The following is a 20,748-nucleotide window of genomic DNA, read 5'->3' as shown; positions in this document are numbered from 1 at the left end:
GAAGGGAGGGGGAGAGGGAGAGAAACATTGATGTGAGAGAGAACATCAGTCATTTGCCTCTTGCACACACACCAACAAGGACTGAACCCACAGCCCAGGCATATGCCCTGACTGGGAATCGAACCAACAACTTTTCACTTTGTGGAACGACGCCCAACCAACTGAGCCACATTGGTCAAGGCACCGTAGCTTCTTTATCCGCTTATCTACTGATGGGCACTTGGGTTGCATCTAAATCTTGGCTATTATAAATAATGCTGCAATAAACATAGAGGTGCATATATTCTTTCGAATTAGTTGTTTGGGCTTCTTTAGATATATAAAGTCTGTCTGGAAAAAGTCCAGCCATAGTTACTATAACAAGAACAGTTTGCATGACACCACTGTAACCTGGCAGCCAAGGAGAGTGGACTGGAATGCACATGCATGAACAATGATGACTTCAATGTACTGGTCAGTGGGGGCAGTAGACACTGTTGAGTGAGCATGTGCACTGTGTGGCCATTGCATTCAAAATGACTGAGTGGGTAGAGCAACAAATCTGCATCAATTTTTTTAATAAGCCTGAACATTCCCCCGCAGAAACTATTTGGATGACTCAGAAGGCCGTGGCTATGGGCAACTGCTGATTGGCAGCTTCATCACGACAATGCACCCACTCATGCATCATGTCTTGTGCAGAGGTTTTTGGAGAAACATCAAATCACCCAGGTGACTCAGCCTCGCTACAGCCCAGATTTGGTGCCCTGTGACTTCTCGGTTTTCTCAAAACTAAAATCACCTTTGAAAGGGAATAGATTTTAGACCATTGATGAGATTCTGGAAAATACGATGGGGCAGCTGATGGTGACTGGGTCAACTGTGTGATGCTCCAAGGTGCCTACTCTGAAGGGACTGAGGCATCGTTGTCCTGTGTGCAATGTTTCTTGTATCTTCTTCAGTAAATGTTTCTGGTTTTCATATCACATGACTGGGTACTTTCTGAACAGACCTGGCAGTCCCAGAAGTGGAATTGCTGGGTCATAAGGCTTTCCTCAGTGGCTGTACCGATTGTCCAATAAACTTTAGAATGATGTTGTCTATGTCTACAAAACACCTGTCTGAAATTCGGGAATTGCATTAAACCTATAGATCAATTTTTGAAAGAATGTGACATCTTTGTCGAATCTTTCAATCTGCGAACATGATGTGTCTGTCCATTTATTCAGGTCTCTTTGATTTCTTCCTTCTGCAGAATTCAATCCTGTACATGTTTTGTTATATTTCTAAGTAAGTATTTCATTTTCTTTGGTGCAGTTATAAATGGTATGGTTTTAAATCTGTTTTCATGGGTTTTTTTTTGTTAGTATAGAGTTTATTTTCTGCTCCTCTCTTTTTTTAATCTGCTGTCAGGTGGAAGATTATCCCTTGCAGTGTATAGGAATCACTAAGAGAGCTGCTATTCTCAGAATTGCAGTTTCCCAAACACCATTTCAACCCCGATTTTCCCGAATCTTCATCTGAGCAGGGTTCAGATCGCCTCTGCATCCATGGAAATCTGTGATGTTTGCTTGGGACCATTGTGACTGTGTGTGTGTCGGACAGGAGTATATGTGTATAGGAGTATATGTGTCCCCTTTGATTCTGTGACATCTGGACCAATGATGAAAGCAGTGAAGTTGGAAGTGACCTTCTTTATTGAAGTGTGTACGTTCTCCTTCCTTCCCTGAAGGGACCCCCTAGACGTGTTCCCAGGGGAGGTGTCAAGGAAGCACAGGACGCCCCTGGGGAAAAGTGGCAAGCAAGGAAAACGTCAGTGGGCAGACGGGTCTCCCTGGCTCATATATTCTGAGACAGGCTCTGTGAGAAAATAGGGGCAGCTCCTTTGCTAAATATTCCCACTGGGCGAGACAGAGGTAAATTTGGCTAAGCTGAAAATATGTGAGTTAAGACTAAAGGTATCAAGTAAGGAAACAAACAGGAGCCTGAAGCTTCGCTACAGACAGTGAAATAAACAACAACAAGGAAGGGGTCATGTGTCTTCCCGGTCCCACCCCCAGAGCTGGTATAAAAGGGCGCCCCCTGCAGGAGGGGCATCAGACCTCCCTCACCTCCTGAGTCTCCCTGCTCGCCTCTCCTGAGTCCTCTCTCTACTGACACCATGGGGTGCTGTGGCTGTGGTAGACGCTGTGGTGGCGGCTGCGGTGGTGGCTGCGGTGGCGGCTGCGGTGGTGGCTGTGGCGGCTGTGGCGGCTGTGGCGGCTGTGGTGGTGGCTGTGGTGGGTGCACCACCTACCGAGTCGGGTGCTGCTCCCGCTGCTGCCCCTGCTGCTGTGGCTGCTGTGGGGGCTGCTGCAGCGTCCCTGTGGTCTGCTGCTGCCGCCGTTCCTGTGGCTGCGGCTCCTGTGGCTGTGGCTCCTGTGGCTGTGGCTCATGTGGCTGCAGGAAGGGCTGCTGCCAGCAGAAGTGCTGCTGCCAGAGGCAGTGCTGCTGCTAGGCATCCGGAAGCGCCTCTGTCCTTGGGCAGGAGACGCTGAGGCCTTTCCTCCAGTCTGTCCACCTGCCCTACCTGTTCCACCTGGTACTCTGGGGCTTACCTCTTGGGCTGTGGCTTTACTCCTGGGTGTGGGTTTCTATCCCTTCCGCTTTGGTGTTTTCGGTTTTCCTCCCTGAAACATTTCCAGTCTAACACTGAAGAGCCATGACGGAGACATGACTACAGCCCAGGTCCTGAACAGGAGCTGACATCACTGGTCAAAGAGGATGACGATTCCCAACGTTCTTTATGGGTATCTGATCATCTCTGCCCCCTTTCCAGTGTGTACTCCTATTTGTCAACAGCTGTTCTTTGAATTTCCTAATAAAATGAATCAAATGTATCATGAAAAGTCTCTGTTGTTGTTTTGATCTCCTGGAAGATCTTAATCTTCCTTCAAAGGCCGTGGTCTCGTCCGGGGTAGTGGAGCAAGGACACCTTTTCTGTCCCTGAGCTCCACAAACCAACTCACACACAACACTCAGAAGTGTGACTTTTATCTACAGTTTGGATTCTGTTCTGAGGCAAGAGTTTCACTTGTAGGTAGACCTGTTTTCCTAATTCATTAAACATCCTGTCAAGCCCTGGCTGGCGTAGCTCAGTGGATTGAGTGCGGGCTGTGAACCAAAGCATCGCAGGTTCGATTCCCAGTCAGGGTGCATGCCTGGGTTGCAAGCCATGGCCCCCAGCAACTGCACATTGATGTTTCTCTCTCTCTCTTTTTCCCTCCCTTCCCTCTCTAAAAGTAAATAAATAAATATTTAAAATAAAAAAAACAGTATTCTATCAAAAAAAAATCCAATGCTCTTCCTTAAAAAAAAAAAAATCCTGTCGTGAGGGTGAGGACTGACTGTGGGAGTGGGGGGGTGGGCAGGGCCAGGGAGAGCAACGGGGGGAAATGGGGACAACTCTGATAGAACAACAATAAACAATAAAAATTGCAAAATGTTAAAAAAAAGGAAAAGGAAAAAGAAACAAATCCTCTTTTATTCACAAAGAAGCAATCTACACAAATTTTCAGAAACACCTGCCACCACGATATGGACGACTGCATTTATCTTCCATTTCCATCTCCGGAGGCCATTTACGCCTCGTGTGGATGGCGGCGCTCCTGCCCTGCCCTGCAGCCTTCTCCCTTTGCCCTGCAAACCCAGCCAGCGCGCACGCGCAGAGCTTTGGCATCATCCCTTTGGCTTCTCTGGCTCCCCAACTACAAGACAGAGTGCCAGCAGGGGGCGCTCCGTGAGTCCTCACTGGCGGGCGGGGAATCGACCTTAGTTCTCCTGGTTCTCTAGCACCAGCCTCAGGTTACCCTGGTTCTTCCCAGGGGAGCTGCTGTTTGCTTTTCTGTCTCAATCTATTTAACTTTGACTGGGCTATGGTTAAGGCTTAGGGTTTCCTTCCAGTTCCTTTCAGATCTCGACAACTTATACATTGGTGCATGCTTTTGTTTATTTCTCCCCAAGCCCAGGGGCACCTTGACCAGCTGTCCAGCCTGCGGCCATCTGTCGGACTGTGGCCGTCCGTTCCTGATAGGAAGGCCATGGGTGGGTGAATCCATTTCTTTTATGCCTAGAGAGGGAAGTCGGCCTTAGTTAGTCCTCAGCAACCATCATTCACTTTGAAGATGCAAATACCAGTTTATCATTCAGGCCGTGAGTAACAGTGAGGATTTAAATATTTCAGAAGAGTCTTTACTTCCTGCTGACAAATGTTCATTGAGAAATACCTAGCTATAGAGGCCTGAGGTTCCGAGGCCAGTTCAAAGATGGAACAGTTCCTGCCCTGGAGTGTCTCTGGGTGAGAAATAGTTATTATAATCCATGGCCGCAGGTGATAGCTGCTGTGGGGGCTCCCCTCGGAGGTGGGGAGCGGGTTCCAGCAAACACCCAGAATGACGTCATACCACTGAGTCTTCTGGCTCCGTGGTCCATGCGGCCCTTTCAGTGCGTGTTCTCTCCCTCGCATCCTGCTTTGTCTTGGACCAGAGCCGGAGGGTGGCGGAGGCTGGCGTCACTGCAGTGGAGGGTGGGCCACCGCGGTCTTTGCAGAAAGTCGGTGCACCCCTTTACCACAAGCAGGGTCATTGGGGGGTGTTTTTTGGAGGGCCTAAATACCAAAAAGGTAAATAGGTCACCATTCAGAAAGCATTTCTGTAGTTCCATTGAACTCAGCAAATGTTTTTCATTTTCAATCTGGTATTATTCTCACTCAGTTCCCAAGCCCTTACAGGTCCCGAGCACATTTGGGCCGCTCGTCCAGACCACCTACATGAAGAGCCAAGTTGGAAATCGGGCTACAGACAGGAGCCTGCAACCGTTCACCAGCTGAGCTGAGATGCACGCAGGGCGTTCTCCCCGTGTTCTTCAGTGCCCGCCACAACCCCCGCCCCACGCACAGACCCTGTCTGGTTTCCTTGTGAATTTGCTGGTAGCTTCACGTGGTGGGAATTGTGTGGGCCGTGCTCTGGAAGAGGAAGCCAAACATGTCAAAGAAAGGCAGGGACCACACTTGTCCACAGGCCACATGGTGCATAGGATGGCAGCGTGTTCCTTCCCTTCAGACATCAGGGGTGATTCGTCACACACGCTCACTGTAACACAGCTTCCCTTCGGCCCGCAGCTCAGCCCGCCCACAAACACGTGCATTGTTGACACTCATCACGCATGACCAGAAGAGCGTGTTAGCTTGCCAAGGCTGCCATAACCAAGTACACAGACTGGGAGGTTTGAACAACAGGAATTTATTTTCTCACAATGCTGGAGACGAAGTCCAAGGTCAAGGTGTTGGTAGATTTGGGGTCTCCTGCAGTCTCTCTCCTGGGCTTGCGGGTGGCGGCCTTCTCTCTGTGCTCTCATGTGGTCTTCCCTTCGGGCGAGTCTGTGCCCTAGTTTCCTCTCCTTATAATAACGCCAGGCATCTGTGTTTAGGGCCCACCGTAATGACCCCCTTGTAACTTAATTATCCCTTATCTCCAAACAAGGCCGCAGCCTGAGGTCCTGGGAGTTGGGACTTGAATATATGGGCTTTGGGGGGAATGCAATTTAGCCCGTGACAAAAGCGCAACAAGGCAGAGAGATGTCATGGGCTTTGTCCTTCTTTTTTGTGATTTTGCTAGTGACCCATGTTCAGTGTAATATGGCCTTTAATATTTTCATTTCAGTAGCCCTTATGGATGTATACTTATCTTCTTTTCCATGCCAGGTTGTCACCTATTTAACTGTAGCAATTGTCTCAGTGTCCCAAGATGACCCAGCATGACACTTGGCAAATAAACATTCAGCAAGTGTCACTGGTTCCCCCGGTCCTGAGGCCCCTTTCTGACACATCAGCATCGACACTGAGTGTGACACCTCAGCGAATCCGGACAGCTCTGTGCCTTGTACTTACACCGACTGTGAACAGGCTCCCGTGTCCAGTGAGCAGGCCAGGACAGCGAGGTCCTAAGAAGCCTTACATCTTCTTGGCCAGGAGGGGCCGCATGACCCAGAACTGTGCCCATCAACCTTATTGTGTGGGAGAACTGCCTCTTGGGGTCCTTAGTGAGGAAAAACTGGGTAAGGTAGACGCATCACTCGTGACCTCTCCCTGCTCGCTGAGAACAGCCGCGTGAGAAGACGTGGTCCTAAGGGTGGAGTCTGGGAGGGGAGGGATGAGTGGGAGGGCATGGGAGGGCGTGGGATAAATCCCGGAGGCTGACAGTAATGAAGGGGCGCTGGGTGGCTGGGGGCACCTGGGGCTCTAGAGGCGGCAAAAGAAACAGAAACGGGGCCCGGTGGGCACCCAAACCGCCTTGTCAGCCTAGACCTCAAGGAGGCTCATCTCGTCCCCCCTCCTCAAACCCCATCTTCTGAATTCCACAGGGGAAGAGCCCCTTTGGGAGTTTCATCTGACACGGTCATTCAGTTCAGGCGTCCTCTGGTTGTTTCATGCTGTTTGCTCAGTCCTGGCTGTTTGAGCATCCACCTGTGTCAGGCTCTGCTCGGAGTGACAAGGACACACCCCAGGGGGCCTTGTGGGGTCGCCGGGAGCCTGTCTTTCTCCTGGGAGACACTCGGAAGGGGCGGGCTGCCTTCACCCCCGGGCCCCCTGCCTGACCCAGCAGGCTTCCCCTGCCCCTCTCCCTCTCATCTTGCTCTAAACCAGGGGTGCCCAACCTATTGGCATCTCCAGGCCACACTGGAAGAAGAAGAGGTGTCTCCGGGCCACACAGTAAATGCACAAATACTAACAAAAACTGATGAGCAAAAAAAAAAGTTTTAAGTAAGTTTACAATTTTGCGTTGGGCCAGCTACATAGCCATCCTGGGCTGATGTGGCCCATGGGCTGTGGGCTGGACACCCCCGCGAGACCACGATGCATCAAGAATCTGGAGTCTACCCAGAGAGGGGCCAGGGAGCAGACAGGAAATTAACAGAGGGGGCATTGGGGGACACATTTTATTGTGTATGTGGACTCCTCCAGAGAAGGCTGAGGAGGGTGATGGTATGAAAGTTGCTCATAATATGATTATGTTGAATCTAACACTCACCGGCTCATGTTAGCACAGAAAGCTGACTTTGTAGGTTGGAGTGGCTGAGAGATTTCCTTGGTGCCTGCCTGCTGTGACCAGAGCCGGGCTTTGCAGTCTTGGGGACAGCTGAGTCGGAGGACACAGGTGCTTAGGGAGCAGTGAGGGATGGATGGAAAACACGGGTGAACGACGGTGCTAGTGGCCAAAGAGATGTGACGAGACCCGAGCCTCCATTACTGTTGTGTTTTGGAGTAATTCTGGGCCACGAGGCCAGGACTCGAGATCAACAGGCAGTAGGAGCGGACTCTGGCCGCAGACAAAAAGTGACCATTGCAAATGGACCTGGAAGGTGGTGTTTTTCTAAGTGACCCGACGGCCGTGCAGGGTCTGTGCAAATGGTCACGCACTCAGATTTGTGTTGCCAGGACTCCATCGGGGAGAGATCTGGGGAGAGCTGAACTGATGACCTGGAACTGCGAAGGTGGCAGATGTGCCCCTCAGCCCTGCACTACTTGATAAACCCACCCGTGACAGGTCACTCGTCAGTCCTCCCACATCCACTGCCATCCCCTGATCTAGTGTTCGGTTCCTGGATGCCTTTACGCACATAACATCCGTCTCATGCGATGGGGTGGAAACATCCTTTCCCCCATGCACAGGAAGTTTAAAGACTGGAAAGAGAAGAAGAAATGACGCTTTGAGACTGATTTAATATAATTTATTAAGATAAAAGTTGTTTGGCATATACAGAGGTGACAGCACAGTTGAAAGAACAGGACATAAATAAAGCATTTTAAGGAGATAGAAGATTAACAGTCTTGACTCTGTTTTGGAGACGGCATGATCGCAATGGTAATTAGCAGAGAAGACTGCACCTTTATTTCTTTGGTTGGTGTTTATTAAATGCAGGAATGATCACAGACACTACAGAAATGGGGGATTCCTGTGGGCTGGTGAGAAGGCTCTTGCGACTTACAAGTCAGAGCAGCAGATGGGAAGGGAGCAGGAAGTCTTACCTGCAGCGTGGTTACCTGCAGCACCTGCCCAGAGGCCGGGCCAGGTGCCTAGCAGCAGCATTTCCTCTGGCAGCAGCACTTCTGTTGGCAACAGCCCTTCCCGCAGCCCCCGCCGCAGCCACAGGAGCCACAGCCGCCACAGCAGCCACAGGAGCCACAGCCACCACAGCAGCCACAGGAGCGACGGCAGCAGCAGACCACGGGGACGCTGCAGCAGCCCCCACAGCAGCCACAGCAGCAGGGGCAGCAGCGGGAGCAGCAGCCGACCCGGTAGGTTCTGCAGGTGGTGCAGCTGCCACAGCCGCCTCCACAGCCGCCACAGCCACCACCACAGCCGCCACAGCCGCCACCGCAGCCACCACCACAGCCGCCACCACAGCCACCACCACAGCCACCACCACAGCCACAGCACCCCATGGTGTCAGGAGAGAGGACTCAGGAGAGGCGAGCAGGGAGACTCAGGAGGTGAGGGAGGTCTGATGCCCCTCCTGCGGGGGGCGCCCTTTTATACCCTCTTGGGAAAGGGAGGGGAGTGGCTCAGGACACAGGACCGGTGGTTGCTTCCTCGTTGTTGTTGCTACAGCTTCCAAACAGGGTTATCCAGGAACACTTCTGTTTACATTCTCCAACTACATGTGACCTTTGCTGACTTCAGCTTTTTCTTTTTTAAGGTCATGTTAGAAGCAAACCCAGAGATGCTAACCTGTCGGAAGAGGTCTTCGTTTTCACAGAAACACAGTAGAATCTGAGATGTGGCGCTAAGAAGGCGCGCAGTTGCTGCCGGCTCCTTCACATCTCCTCGGTGGTTTTCTCCTCGTGTTCAGTTGAAACCACCAGGCATTCACAGAAACTTCTGAGGTGGGAGTCCATACAACAATCCAAAAATCAGGAACCCATTTCCTTTTATTAAAAATATTTTTATTTATTTATTTTTAGAGAGAGAGGAAGGGAGAGAGAAATAGAGGGAGAGAAACATCACTGTGTGGTTGCCTCTCACACGCCCCTTACTGGGGACCTGGCCCACAACCCAGGCACGAGCCCTGACTGGGAATTGAACTGGTGACCCTTTGGTTCGCAGGCCGGCACTCAATCCACTGAGCCACACCAGCCAGGGCAACAAACCATTCTCTTTCCAAATGTTTTACATCTACTACTTTTGTGGACCTTGTAACTCTGTAAATTGGCCATTTTAGTTCTTGCAAAGTTGTTACATGTGTACAGCTGTATTTCCACAGGGATTTGGACAGCTTTTACACTAAACACCAGCACTGTGGGTCAAAGGTCTCGACCCTTCGCCCCATCGCTCACGCTGCACGCCCTCTCCCTTTGCGCCCGCAGCCACAGTTTCCATTTCCACGTGCGCGTTCCCAGATTGGTTCTGGAATGTGTCCCTCCAGGTGACCATCTCCTCCAGACTCCAGACCCGTAGACAGCCCTCTTGGGACTCCAACTCCACCCCCCCCCAACCAGTGGGGGACTCCGAGGCACCTCCCCGGTCCCAGGCCCCAGACTCCCGCCATAATCTCCGCGGCCCAGCCACCCACCACTGCCGAAAAGGAGCATTTCCCTCCACTCTCCTTCTCCACTGCTTGGAGAAGGTGGTCTCCGAATCCTTCCTTTCCCTCAGCCCCACATCTAGTCTTTCAGCAAGTTCTGCGGACGCTGCCTCCTGCAAAGCTCTCGAACCTACGCACACGTCTGTAGCCCCCCGGCACCCTGCGGCTCCAGTTTAGGGACCCCCCCCCACCCCCGGGCAGTGCAAGTGTCCTTTTTGTCCACTGACCACGGAGATGGGTTGGGGTCATTACTAACAACGCCAGCGAGCTAGAGGTGCATGGCAGTATTTGCTCTCACTCAGACTCTGGAAGAGCCATCCTACCAGATTGGGAAGAATAAACCCTGAGCTGCAAGACGGATACAAATGAAGCGTGGGGCTCAGACGGCCACCGAATACACCATCCGGCCCTCTGCACGCTCCGGGAGTGAGGGCCAGAGAGCTCCGACGTCAGCCCGCGGGAGGAAGAGCCCCGGCCACTCCCACGTTTCCCGCCTTATGTGTTTTTTTCAGCCGCAGCATTAGTCACCATCCCTCAAAGCCCCCCGAGACCCACAGTGACACACTGCCCCCTCATAACTACAAACTCTGCCCCCCCCAATCAGGCCTCTCCTGCTCTCCGGTCCTGGGCTCCTGGAGGGGCCCACCGGCTCCAAAGCCCCGAGGCCAGGCTGCTCAGCACAGGGCTGCTGCTCGCCGACGTCAGCTGGCATCACGTAGTCAAGGACAGAAAGTGGTGTCCTGTCCAAAGCAGAGCGCACCAACAATGACACCGTGAAAACACAGACTCGCGAGAGGGTTTATTCCTGTTTTTAAAAATGATCATTACAGCCCAGGTGTGAGAAGAGAAAATCACAATGGTGAGCTCCAGACGAAGAGGTAAAAATAAACATCAAGCGAGAGATGGCATCTGGCTTTGGCAGTGGCGTTTGAGTCTTTTGCCATTTTTTTTTTTTACCTCCCCAGCTCCCAGGGTTACTTTCTTTGGCAAGCTCCGCGAGGTCTGGGCCTGCACCTCACCCTGCACTGCGCCCGGCCCTTGGCCCTCGGAGCTCGCAGAGCGCCCCACCTGGCGGCTGCCTGAGGCTGCATGGTCACTAATCCCCTCCGGCATTGCACACGCACCGCGCGTGTCCCCTGGGCATCGCGGGAGTGCAGGGAAGTCTGCCCGATCCTGCTCAAGGCCCGGTTCCCCGAACACTTCCCTAGGTCAGGCCTTTCTTTACTTACACTAGAATATCGCTTATGGAAAAAATAAACAAAACTGAAAACGTGTGAAGACATAAAAGGAAGTAAATAAGAGATGATGGAATGGATTCTCCCATGCAAATGAGGTCAAACAACAACAAGGAAGGGGTCATGTGTCTTCCCGGTCCCACCCCCAGAGCTGGTATAAAAGGGCGCCCCCTGCAGGAGGGGCATCAGACCTCCTTCACCTCCTGAGTCTCCCTGCTCGCCTCTCCTGAGTCCTCTCTCTACTGACACCATGGGGTGCTGTGGCTGTGGTAGACGCTGTGGTGGCGGCTGCGGTGGTGGCTGCGGTGGCTGCGGCGGCTGCGGTGGTGGCTGCGGTGGCTGCGGCGGCTGTGGTGGCTGCGGTGGCTGCGGCGGCTGCGGCGGCTGCGGTGGCGGCTGCGGTGGCTGCGGCGGCTGTGGTGGCTGCGGTGGCTGCGGCGGCTGCGGTGGCGGCTGCTGCTACATCCCCGTGGTCTGCTGCTGCGGTTCCTGTGGCTGCGGCTCGTGTGGCTGCGGCTCGTGTGGCTGCGGTGGCGGCTGCGGGAAGGGCTGCTGCCAGCAGAAGTGCTGCTGCCAGAGAAAGTGCTGCTGCTAGGCGGCCGGCCTGCAGGCGCTGCTGGTTCCCATCCGTTGGTAAGACTGCCCTCCTTTCCACCCTCGCTTTCTTTCCCCGCCCTGTGGGCCTGGACTCCCTTCCTGCCTTGGATGCCTCATGCTCGTCCATCTGTAAAGTCCCCAAACTAACAGGCACCGTCCCATGGGAAAGACACCAGCGCGGCCCAACCCCAGAGCAATCGTGCAAACCACTCGACTCAGCCGAGGGATAGTGACGATTCCTCATGTTTGGGTTGATGGATGGTTCACTGCCTCTGAGCTCTCTTTCGGTTCTACTTCTCCCGTCCAAATGCAGTTTTTCCCCTTGGTGTGTGTATGTGCATCCTTAGTGACCACATAATGTTGTCCAAATTTCCTAATAAAATAAAAACTACGTGCTCATAAAAAAGTATTCTTTCCTTTTCTTTTGCCTTTGTTGTGTGTGTGCCCACCGAATCCTGGTTTGTCCGTTCTGAAACTGGAGAATGTATCTTTGAACACAGTTACAACACTTGCAATGGCATCACCACATGCAAAGGTCCTCTAAGAAGCCCTGGCCAGGTGTCTGGTGACCAGGCTGTCCCCTCAGTAAAACATTGCTTTGCCTCAAAGACTCCTCCATCCCTTACAGCCCAGCGTGTGGTCTCCGCAGGAGATGCTCCCTGTTTTATTAATGTAATGTGACAGCAGCTACCCCACACACCAAACACAGGCACTCCATTGAGACCCAGATATAGAATGCCACAGTGGGACCACCTTTCGGGTTTTCAATGGGTTTATTCTATTGATTTGTCCAGTCTTTGTCTTCCCCCCTTTTTGTGTATGGAGTTTTCTTGTTTCACCTTTTTAAGCACACTGCAACATTCAATAAAATACATATGGAGCATTTTAAAGTACAGTCACATGCCACTTAACACAGGGATATTGACGTTCTGAGCAATGTGTCGCTTGGTGACTTTGTCGTCACACCAGCATCATAGCGCACTCACGCACACCTGGACGGCGCAGCCCACCGCACACCTGGGCTGTGCGGTCCAGCCTGCTGCTGCCGGGCTACGAGCCTGGACCGCCTGTTCCCGCCCAGAACAACACGAGATTAAGTCAAGCCCCGGAGAAAATGATGTGCTCACTGAACATGAGATGTATGAGACTGCTCTCAGGGTCACAAGCCCTATTACAGCAGCTTGGTTTTTTAAAACAGAAACAGTACACTCTAGAATAACAACAACAAGTACAGTATAGTAAGTATATAAGCCAGTAACACAGCCACTTATTATCATTCTCAAGCATACTCACATGCACCACACGTAATTGTGTGTGCTACACGTTTATACGACTGGCAGTGCAGTGGGTGTGTTTGCACCAGCAACACCATGCACACGTGAGGAAAGTGTGTGTTCCCACTGCACGATGGCTGCAGGGACACTCGGCGATGGGGGGTTTTCGGCTCCAGTATGATGGCATAGGGGACCACCGCTGTGTTCGGGGTCTGTGGTTGACGGAACGCTGCTATGCCGCACAGCGCCGTGGCATCTGTAGAAGGCCACAGGGTCTCCCAGTGCCTCTGGCTTATCGACTTCTCTTTGGGAAAAGTGGTAAATGAAATTAAGGCCTCACGACAGGAAGCTCAAGGAAGGGGAGGCTCCAACACTTCTTGAAGGAAGTAGTCTTTTCTTCCATTGCCTTAATTAAAAGCAATAGGGCAACTTCGTGTTTTCCTCTCTCCCTTCTTCTCCTTTCCCTTGACCTTCCCTTTCCTTTTACTATTCCTTTGTTTTCCTTCCTTTCCTCGCCTCTCCTCTTTCTTTTCATTTTTTCTTGTACTGATTATTTTCGGCAGCTTTTCTAACTGTTGTGATTCTGTAACCGAGCAGATGGGGGCGCATACACGTGGTGCCTTGGAACATGACCCAACAAACAGTACTGGGGGGACAGGTCTTTATTTACAATGTTTTGACCTTGGGGTGCTCAGAGCACTTAGGCTTGCAACCCTTCTTTCTGACGATACCCGGCACTTCTCTTCCTCCCCAAAAGGCTCTAAGCCACGAACCCCCCAAGTTCCCACGTCCTTATCTTCAGCCAGTGGCCCAGTCTCACAGCAGCCCTCTCGCTCCGGATCTGGGGCACGTTGCCATCAGCCTCCGCGCTACAGTCCAGGAACGCTGTGCCGCGGTGCACTGGGTCCTGGTAAAGTCCAGGAAAGACGTAAGGCTCAAGAGTCCAGATTTTGCAAGGCAGCAGGTCAGTGTCTTGCAAGGGAGAGTCTCCGAGGCAGCGAGAGCACGTACGATCAGAGCAGAAACATTGCTCCTTCCTTACTACACCGGGCAGCGTGGCCGAATCCTGACTACCAACCACATAGTTGCTTGCTTACTTCTCCCTTTCACCTGGCGCTTGTACTCCCTTCCAAGTCGCGTGGCTCAATTCCTCATTTCTGCCCACCCCTTCATGTAAATCCTGACCTGGAGCCTCCTGCCTGACCTCATCTCCGACTCCTCCCACCATGAGTGACATCTCCAGTTCTCCTGTATTGTTTCCGTTCATTCGGCTGCCATCCCCAGTCAGGGCAAGAGTGACTCTGACATCCAGTGGGTCCACCTCCCCTGGCTATGCCATGAGTCAGGATACACCCTTAAAGTCACGCCCACCTTGCCCAAAGCAGCAGCACAGCTATTGAACTAGCTGCCATGTTGCTATGGATATGCAGAGTGTCTTAATGCTATCACCCACTCTCCCTTGTCCCCCAGCCATGAGCTGTGGGGGAACATGCTCTGTACCCCATTTCAATGCTACTGTTTTATTAGCGGTAGATACTGTAGGTGGAGGAGGTAATAGACAGAGTGGCTCCCTGTTTTGACACATTGATGCAGCCTCTCTGTTCAAAAAAAAAGGAAAAAACCGAAGGAGGAAAAAAGCTACAGTGGATAACACATAAAAATAAAATAAATTAACATAGCTGGGATCAAAAACAAGATAAATATCTATGTGGCCCAGACACAGAATGGAAACGCAGAATGCAAGGCGGAAGCCATGGTTGGTTGGGTTCTGGGCCTACAAGGAAGCTGTAGGCACAAGGAGAGCTAAAATACAGTAACAGAGATTACGTAGCCCACGTGTGATGAGGCGCTGAAGCCAGGCTCTTCTGAGGTGAGATGCCAAGGTGGGGCCTCTTTGGTTAAAAAGAAACCAAAACCCTATTGCTGTTTGCTGCCTGAGCTGTGGCTCATAAGCTACTCTGCTCCCGGGCAAGGAGGATGTCCCAAAGGCACGAACAGGCTAAACCTTCTCCAGTCTCAAAAATAACCTGGGACATCCCATGACCACGATGGGGAAGGTCTCGGCAGTGGGGAATGAAAATGTAACTTGAGAACTTCCAGCCAGGAAGAAGCAAAGGGGGATTTTCATGCTTTGCTCTGTGGAACCGCTTGTGGAGGATGGAGCCCTCCGGGATTGCCGTGAGAACCAAGGTCGCAGGGCACTGGGAGAGTCCACACAGGTGCCAGGAGCACCTGACAGGCTCCGTGCTTCCTTGTCTATGGATTTCCTGTTCCTGCTTTGGCTTGTGAGGACTGGAAACATTTCTTCCCAACTCAACCATCCATGAAAACAATGATATTTGTAGCCAGGAAGTGTAGATGTTTTGCAGGGTAAGGATGCTTTCTAGTATCTATTCTGCTGTTGCTCTCATGGAAGTCTTTCTTCATTTAATATTTAAAAAAAAACTGTTTGACCCTGGCTGGTGTGGCTCCATCAGTGGATTGAGCACCGGCCTGTGAACCAAAGGGTCGCTGGTTCGATTCCAAGTCAGGGCACATGCCTGGGTTGTGGGCCAGGTCCCCAGTAGGGGGTGCACAAGAGACAACCACACATTGATGTTGCTCTTTCTCCCTTCCTTCCTTCTCTAAACGTAAATAAATAAAATCTTTTTTTAAATAAAAAACACTGGTTGAAATGTGTTCAAATGCCAACAACCCAGAACCTCCCCCACCTCACCCTCTCTCTTCTTCAAACTCAACCCCCCATCCCATTCCCCTGAAGGTAACAGCTGGGAGGCCATCTCCATTGGAAGAGAAGAGTGAGGACACAAAACAACGTTTGAAACTAACTGGAAACTTACAGAAGTGGTTGTTTTGTTCAGTGATGAAAATCTGGCCCTCACCTCCGGCTGTCTGATCACGAAAGAGTGAAACCCAAGGCCAGTAGACCACGCAGACCACGTGCTGGAACGAATGGATGTGCAGTAAAAACGCTCGGCAGAGCTGTCTGTGTTGGAGAATGCCCCGTGCTGTAAACTCATGGGGAAATTTTCAGTTTTGGCACGAGCGAGGCTGCCCCAACCCTGAACAGATCCCCACCGCACGGACGTAACATAAATGCACGCGCTTCTACTTTTCATGAGGTAATCTTTCTTTAGAGTGCCCCTTCCCTTACTAAGCCCTTTGGGGTTACCACTAAAATCCATTTACGTGATTGTAATTTTTATGTAATTTAAGGTGGATGGGAGGACCAGTTATCCTAGTTAGATAATCTAATGGCCTGTGCAATCAGGGTCCATCTGGCTGGTCCCAGGAGGCCGAGGGCAACGGTTCCCTGCCCAGAGGTCTGGGGAGGGTCACTTTGCATTTCCCAGAGAGGACAGGAGGGACAGGGCAGCACGCAGCTGTGCTTTTCCTGACAACAGGGGCCACTTCGCACCACTGGCTTTTCCCCTGTTCTTTTCCAAGCATGTATTTCCGATACTCAATGGTGACGGCAGTCGGGACACACCACCCGGAAATATGGCACCTTGGCACACTGAATACTGTTAGCGGAAGGAGTTGGAGACACGGCAGGTGCAGGAAAGACTTTCTGACTTTTCCTGCGCAGGTCATGAGACCCTCATGCAGGAGGTGCCGCCCACCCCTGGAGGGAAGCTATCGCACTGCCTCAGGACGCTCCACACTTCACCAGCTGGTGCAAAAGTTGTTTCTTTGCGTCTTCTCTGAAGGCTCCCGTGTTCCATAAAACTTACAGTAAATACATGTGTATGCTTTTCTCTTCTGAGTGTCCTTCCTTACAGAGACCCAGCTGAGAACCAAAGGGAGTACAAGTAATTTTTCTCTCCTACAAGAATTGCTTTCCATATGTTCGTGAAGAGTCTATGAAAATAGACTCGTGAAAGGAAGAGGGGTCTCATTGTCAAGTTTCCTAACCCAGAAGAAACTGATGTTTGCCCAGCCGCCTCCCGCTCCTGTGCCCAAAGGGTGTCTCTCAGAGCGGAAGGTGGAACTGGGGTACAGGTGAGGGGGGTGGAGAGACACAGTAACGGGCAACCAGTTTGTCACTAGTTGCATGTTTTGATGTGACCTTTGTAGGACTTTATTACTTCATTTACCTTACTAAAGGATTATTTTCAAAAACTGACTCCTTTTGAGAGGCTGTGTGCTTATTTACCCACTCCCTCCAAAAACCTCTCTTATGTCAGTCTAATTACATCTATTTTTTAAACAAGATTTTTTCTAGAATATATCATCTGTATGTCACATCACACTCTTATGCCTTCCCTAAAGTTACTTCCTGAAGTTACCATTCCTTACATAGCTACCTGTACACTGAAAAGTTATTACTAAGTTACTTCTTAGATTTTCTAGAGGAAGTAAAAAGATTCTTTAGCTTTTCTCATGGGCCTCTTCCCCCTAACCCGTTATCAACCTGTGACATGTGCCTGAAACCTCTTTTTAGGATCTCCACGTTCCTTTTAAACTGGGAGACCCACACCCAGCCTCTGTTGTGACCACGGCTTCGGAGACGCTGGGACGGCAGCATTGCTGCAGTGGTCTGCACCAGGCCTTGTCTCCGACGACGCTCTGTGCCGTGTGAATGTGCTGACTCAGACGGCGTTTTCCAGGGTTTAAATCCCAGTCTTCTAAAACGGCATTTGGCATTATGTTAAGAAGCTTGTGGGATGTCAAAAGTGCATAAGGAATGATAAATGCACATTTACGACTGAGATTTGGGAGTTAGCAATCAATGTACCTCCGTATTCTTGGCTTTGAGAAGTTTAATTCAGGCATATTTAATTAGGGTTACTATTAAAATCAATTTTTAAGAAGATTGCTTTTCAAAACCAGGTACCTCCCATAATACATTTTGGTTGAGGCGTAATGGGGTATAGAGCGTAACCACCGCAATTCTTGATTGGGGGAAGGGAAGACTGGATGGTATGGCCTTATGGCCTCGGAGATAAATGGCGTAATGATGGCAAGTGAATAGCCAGGCCTTCCTGAAGGGAAGAGGGCTTCTTCCCAGGGCGAACTGTGTACGTGGCTGTCAAAACGGTTCCGTGGCTCCTGACATGGGTGGGGAGGCTCCTACTGCACCTGTGGGAGAGGCAGGGGGTGGATGCTCACCCCAGAAGCCTGGGTGGTTGCTGGGAATTTTTGCCCTGACTAAAGATGGCAGCCAAAAGATGCTGGGGAGATGGCAAAAATAGCAGAGACTAACACGTCATAGGAAGGGCTGGATATGAGGTCACACAGGAAGTTCCAGGCCCAGCATTTGCATTAGGGTGTGTTAAAATTCAGAGAAAGAACCATGAGGTCTGGGGTAAGAGAGGAGGTCTGCTGGGAAGCCTGAAAGTCAGGGAGAGGGAGAGAGCCATGAGGTGGGCAGTGAGGGGAGGTCTGACTGGAGAAGGCGGCGGCAGAGCTGATGGAGCTGCAGGGACCTGCCTGGTCACCCAGACTCAGGAGACGTGCTTGGAGCTGAACTGTGCCCGGGAATGCCGAGTTGCAGACTTCTGCTCTCCCGAAGGATGTACAGAGAAGCCACTCTCTAGGGACGTGTGCCTCCCTAGACTCCACTGTGATCCAGGGTAACACGGCACATGTTTTCCTGGACTGTCACATGGGGCCTGGGAACAGCGCACCCCAGATCCTGAAGGAGAGAGCTGCTGAGAGAGGACGGTGACTCTGAAACCCACAGGAGCGCATTCCAGGGAGGAGGGAGATCTGCTGGCAGGACCGGCTGATGGACAGACAAGGACGTGGGGAACTTCGGGGCATGGTTTTGGCCTGTAGTCTTTCGGGAAGCAAGGGAACTTTTGGGTGAGAGAGGAGAGCTCTGAGCAGGAGTGCTCCCAGCGCCCCCACCCCAGATTGGAACCCTGCTAATAAAAACCTGTTTCCTTCAACACTAATTGTTGCATCATATATAAAAGTGCCAGATGGCCGAGCCCCAGTTTTCTTGGTAACAGAGGGAAATATTTTATAGAATTAGGATTTGTCTTCTGTTACACCTTTAGACTGTATATTTTTTGCTTAACCTACTCTGGCACATGGATAAACTAGTTCTTTCTTTAGAGCTGAGTTTTAAATATCTTTCCATGACAGACGCCCAATAATAGTTGCTCTAAAATTAAGGATGCATGATAAATAATTGAGAATATCATGCTAAGCAAAATAAGTCAGTCAGAAAAGTTAAGAATCATATGACCTCATTCATATGTGGAATATGAAACTGAAAGTAACAAGTGAACAACTCAGGCTCGGAAACCTGGCCTCAGATAAAAACAAATCCGGACTTTGATAGGGAGAGGATTTTTTTTTTTTAAATAGGAAAGACTATTGCAATTGGGAGAATGCACTGATCTCTGAAATCTGCAAGCAGCTTCCGGTCCAACAGAAGAAAGGTTTTCTTTTATGGGATAACCCTTTGCTCTAGGGCATGCAGAGATGCATAGGGTCTTTGATGGAGAAGTTGGACAAGCAAGGGGAAAGGACCGGCGGAGTCGGACAGGAAAGTGTCCCACTGTGGGCAGCTGATTCCCAGGAGGAGCTAATGACGTGGAGCCCATTCCACAGTGTGTGTGTGTGTGTGTTCGCTTAGGTTGGGGGCGAGCAGGGCGTAGGGACCTGTAGGAAAGGGAGGAGCCTGATTAATATTTGGTCAAGACAATGCAGAGGGTAAGCAATGGGTAACTAAGAAAACAGCTCTTTCTCCCGGGCCCTTTCTCCAGCAAGAATGGCTTTTCTCTCTGCTCTTGTCTCTGTTTTCCTTACCTTTTCTCTAACTTCACTTAAAAAGTGTCTTCAAGATCCCTGACAGAATTCTTTTCAAGTTGTCTCCATGCACATTTCTTCCCCATTTGAGTGCTTTGTCATTTCCTTCTTTACTTTTTCATTCATTCATTCATTCATTCATTCATTCATCACTGATACATGCACCGAGAATTTTGGAGCTTCTCTGTGAGAAAATACGGTGGTAAACTTTGGATTCTTGAAAATAATACAGCCTAGAAGGGAAATTTGAAAAATAAATGGATAGTTTTAATAGAGTGTGATAGTGACTGTAAAAACTTGGACCCTAACCCAGATCTGACCCAGTGGTTCTCGCCGGGGGGTGTTTTGGCCCTCCATGGTTAGAAAGGGCAGTATTTGCAAATATTTTTGGTTTGTCATGGCTGTGGGGGGGGGGTATATGTGTGGGTGAATGGAATCTGAATGGAATCCGGAGGGGCAGAGGCCAGTGATGCTGCTGGACATCCTGCAGTGCCCTGGGCAGCCCCCCATGACTGAGATAATCACACCCCAGACGTCGGTGTTGCTGAGGATGGAAAACCCTGACCCAACGAGCCATGTGCTTGGGAGCACATGCAGCCACAAGACACATCCCCCCGAGAAACCCGTTTCATAGTGGGCACTTTGGGTGTGATTATACGGTGTTCCTATGATGTGCTGGGAGCTCGGTGGTTCATTGTCAGGTTTCTTACTTCCTCCAGTCTGGTCGCTGACGTGGTTCCGTTTGAGAGTCCTTAGGTCCACCCCACTTCACCTGCTTTGGCCTAAACATTTGACCCTAACTAGGGGCCTTGTTCTCACAAGGAGACTAAGGGTTATTTGTGCTTAAAGAGTCTTTAAAGAACACATTTGATGAAGATTTTACCTTTTCCACACAGGCCCCTAAGTAGAGGGCACAATATCAGAAGAGAAGAGGACTTTTCCGCTTCTCCCCAGAAGCAAGTTCTTCCAGAGGAAATGGGTTTAAGGTGAACCAAATCCCAGAACGGGCTTCAAGGAGTTGGATTGGAATTTCAGAAAGCACAGAAGACTATTAACTCAACAATGGACCCGCAATGTTCCATAAACATTATGTGGGTGTGGAACACCCCTGAAATAAATATCTTCAAAGTCTTATTTGATGTGAAAGCTGCATTGTGTCAGGAAAATCCAGGGGCATTGTTCCGCTCGCTTCAAAGAGGGCTCTGGACTGCGCCCTTCTCCTTCTCGCTTCGGGGTGTTAACTATTGCGTCAGCCCACATTCGCTCCCTCTCCGCACCGC

General features: G+C 50.8%; 1 protein-coding gene across 1 annotated transcript; it reads left to right on the top strand.

Annotated features, from left to right (window-relative positions):
* The first annotated feature begins 2,140 nt into the window (after nt 1-2,140).
* LOC123827977 (small cysteine and glycine repeat-containing protein 7-like) lies at nt 2,141-2,476 on the top strand. Its single transcript, XM_045852435.1, has one exon. It carries the CDS (start codon nt 2,141-2,143, stop codon nt 2,474-2,476), a length of 336 nt encoding a protein of 111 aa, XP_045708391.1.
* Nucleotides 2,477-20,748: the final 18,272 nt, after the last annotated feature.

This window comes from Phyllostomus hastatus, unplaced genomic scaffold (assembly GCF_019186645.2).
Source record: "Phyllostomus hastatus isolate PE091 unplaced genomic scaffold, TTU_PhHast_1.1 phas_contig_137, whole genome shotgun sequence".
In the NCBI taxonomy this organism is placed as follows: Eukaryota; Metazoa; Chordata; class Mammalia; order Chiroptera; family Phyllostomidae; genus Phyllostomus; species Phyllostomus hastatus.
The sequence above is the reverse complement of the archived record's forward strand: the minus strand, read 5'-3'. Positions and strand labels throughout refer to the sequence as shown.

Coding starts and splice junctions, on each gene's coding strand:
- LOC123827977 (XM_045852435.1), top strand. CDS start 2,141: ATGGGGTGCTGTGGCTGTGGTAGACGCTGTGGTGGCGGCTGCGGTGGT.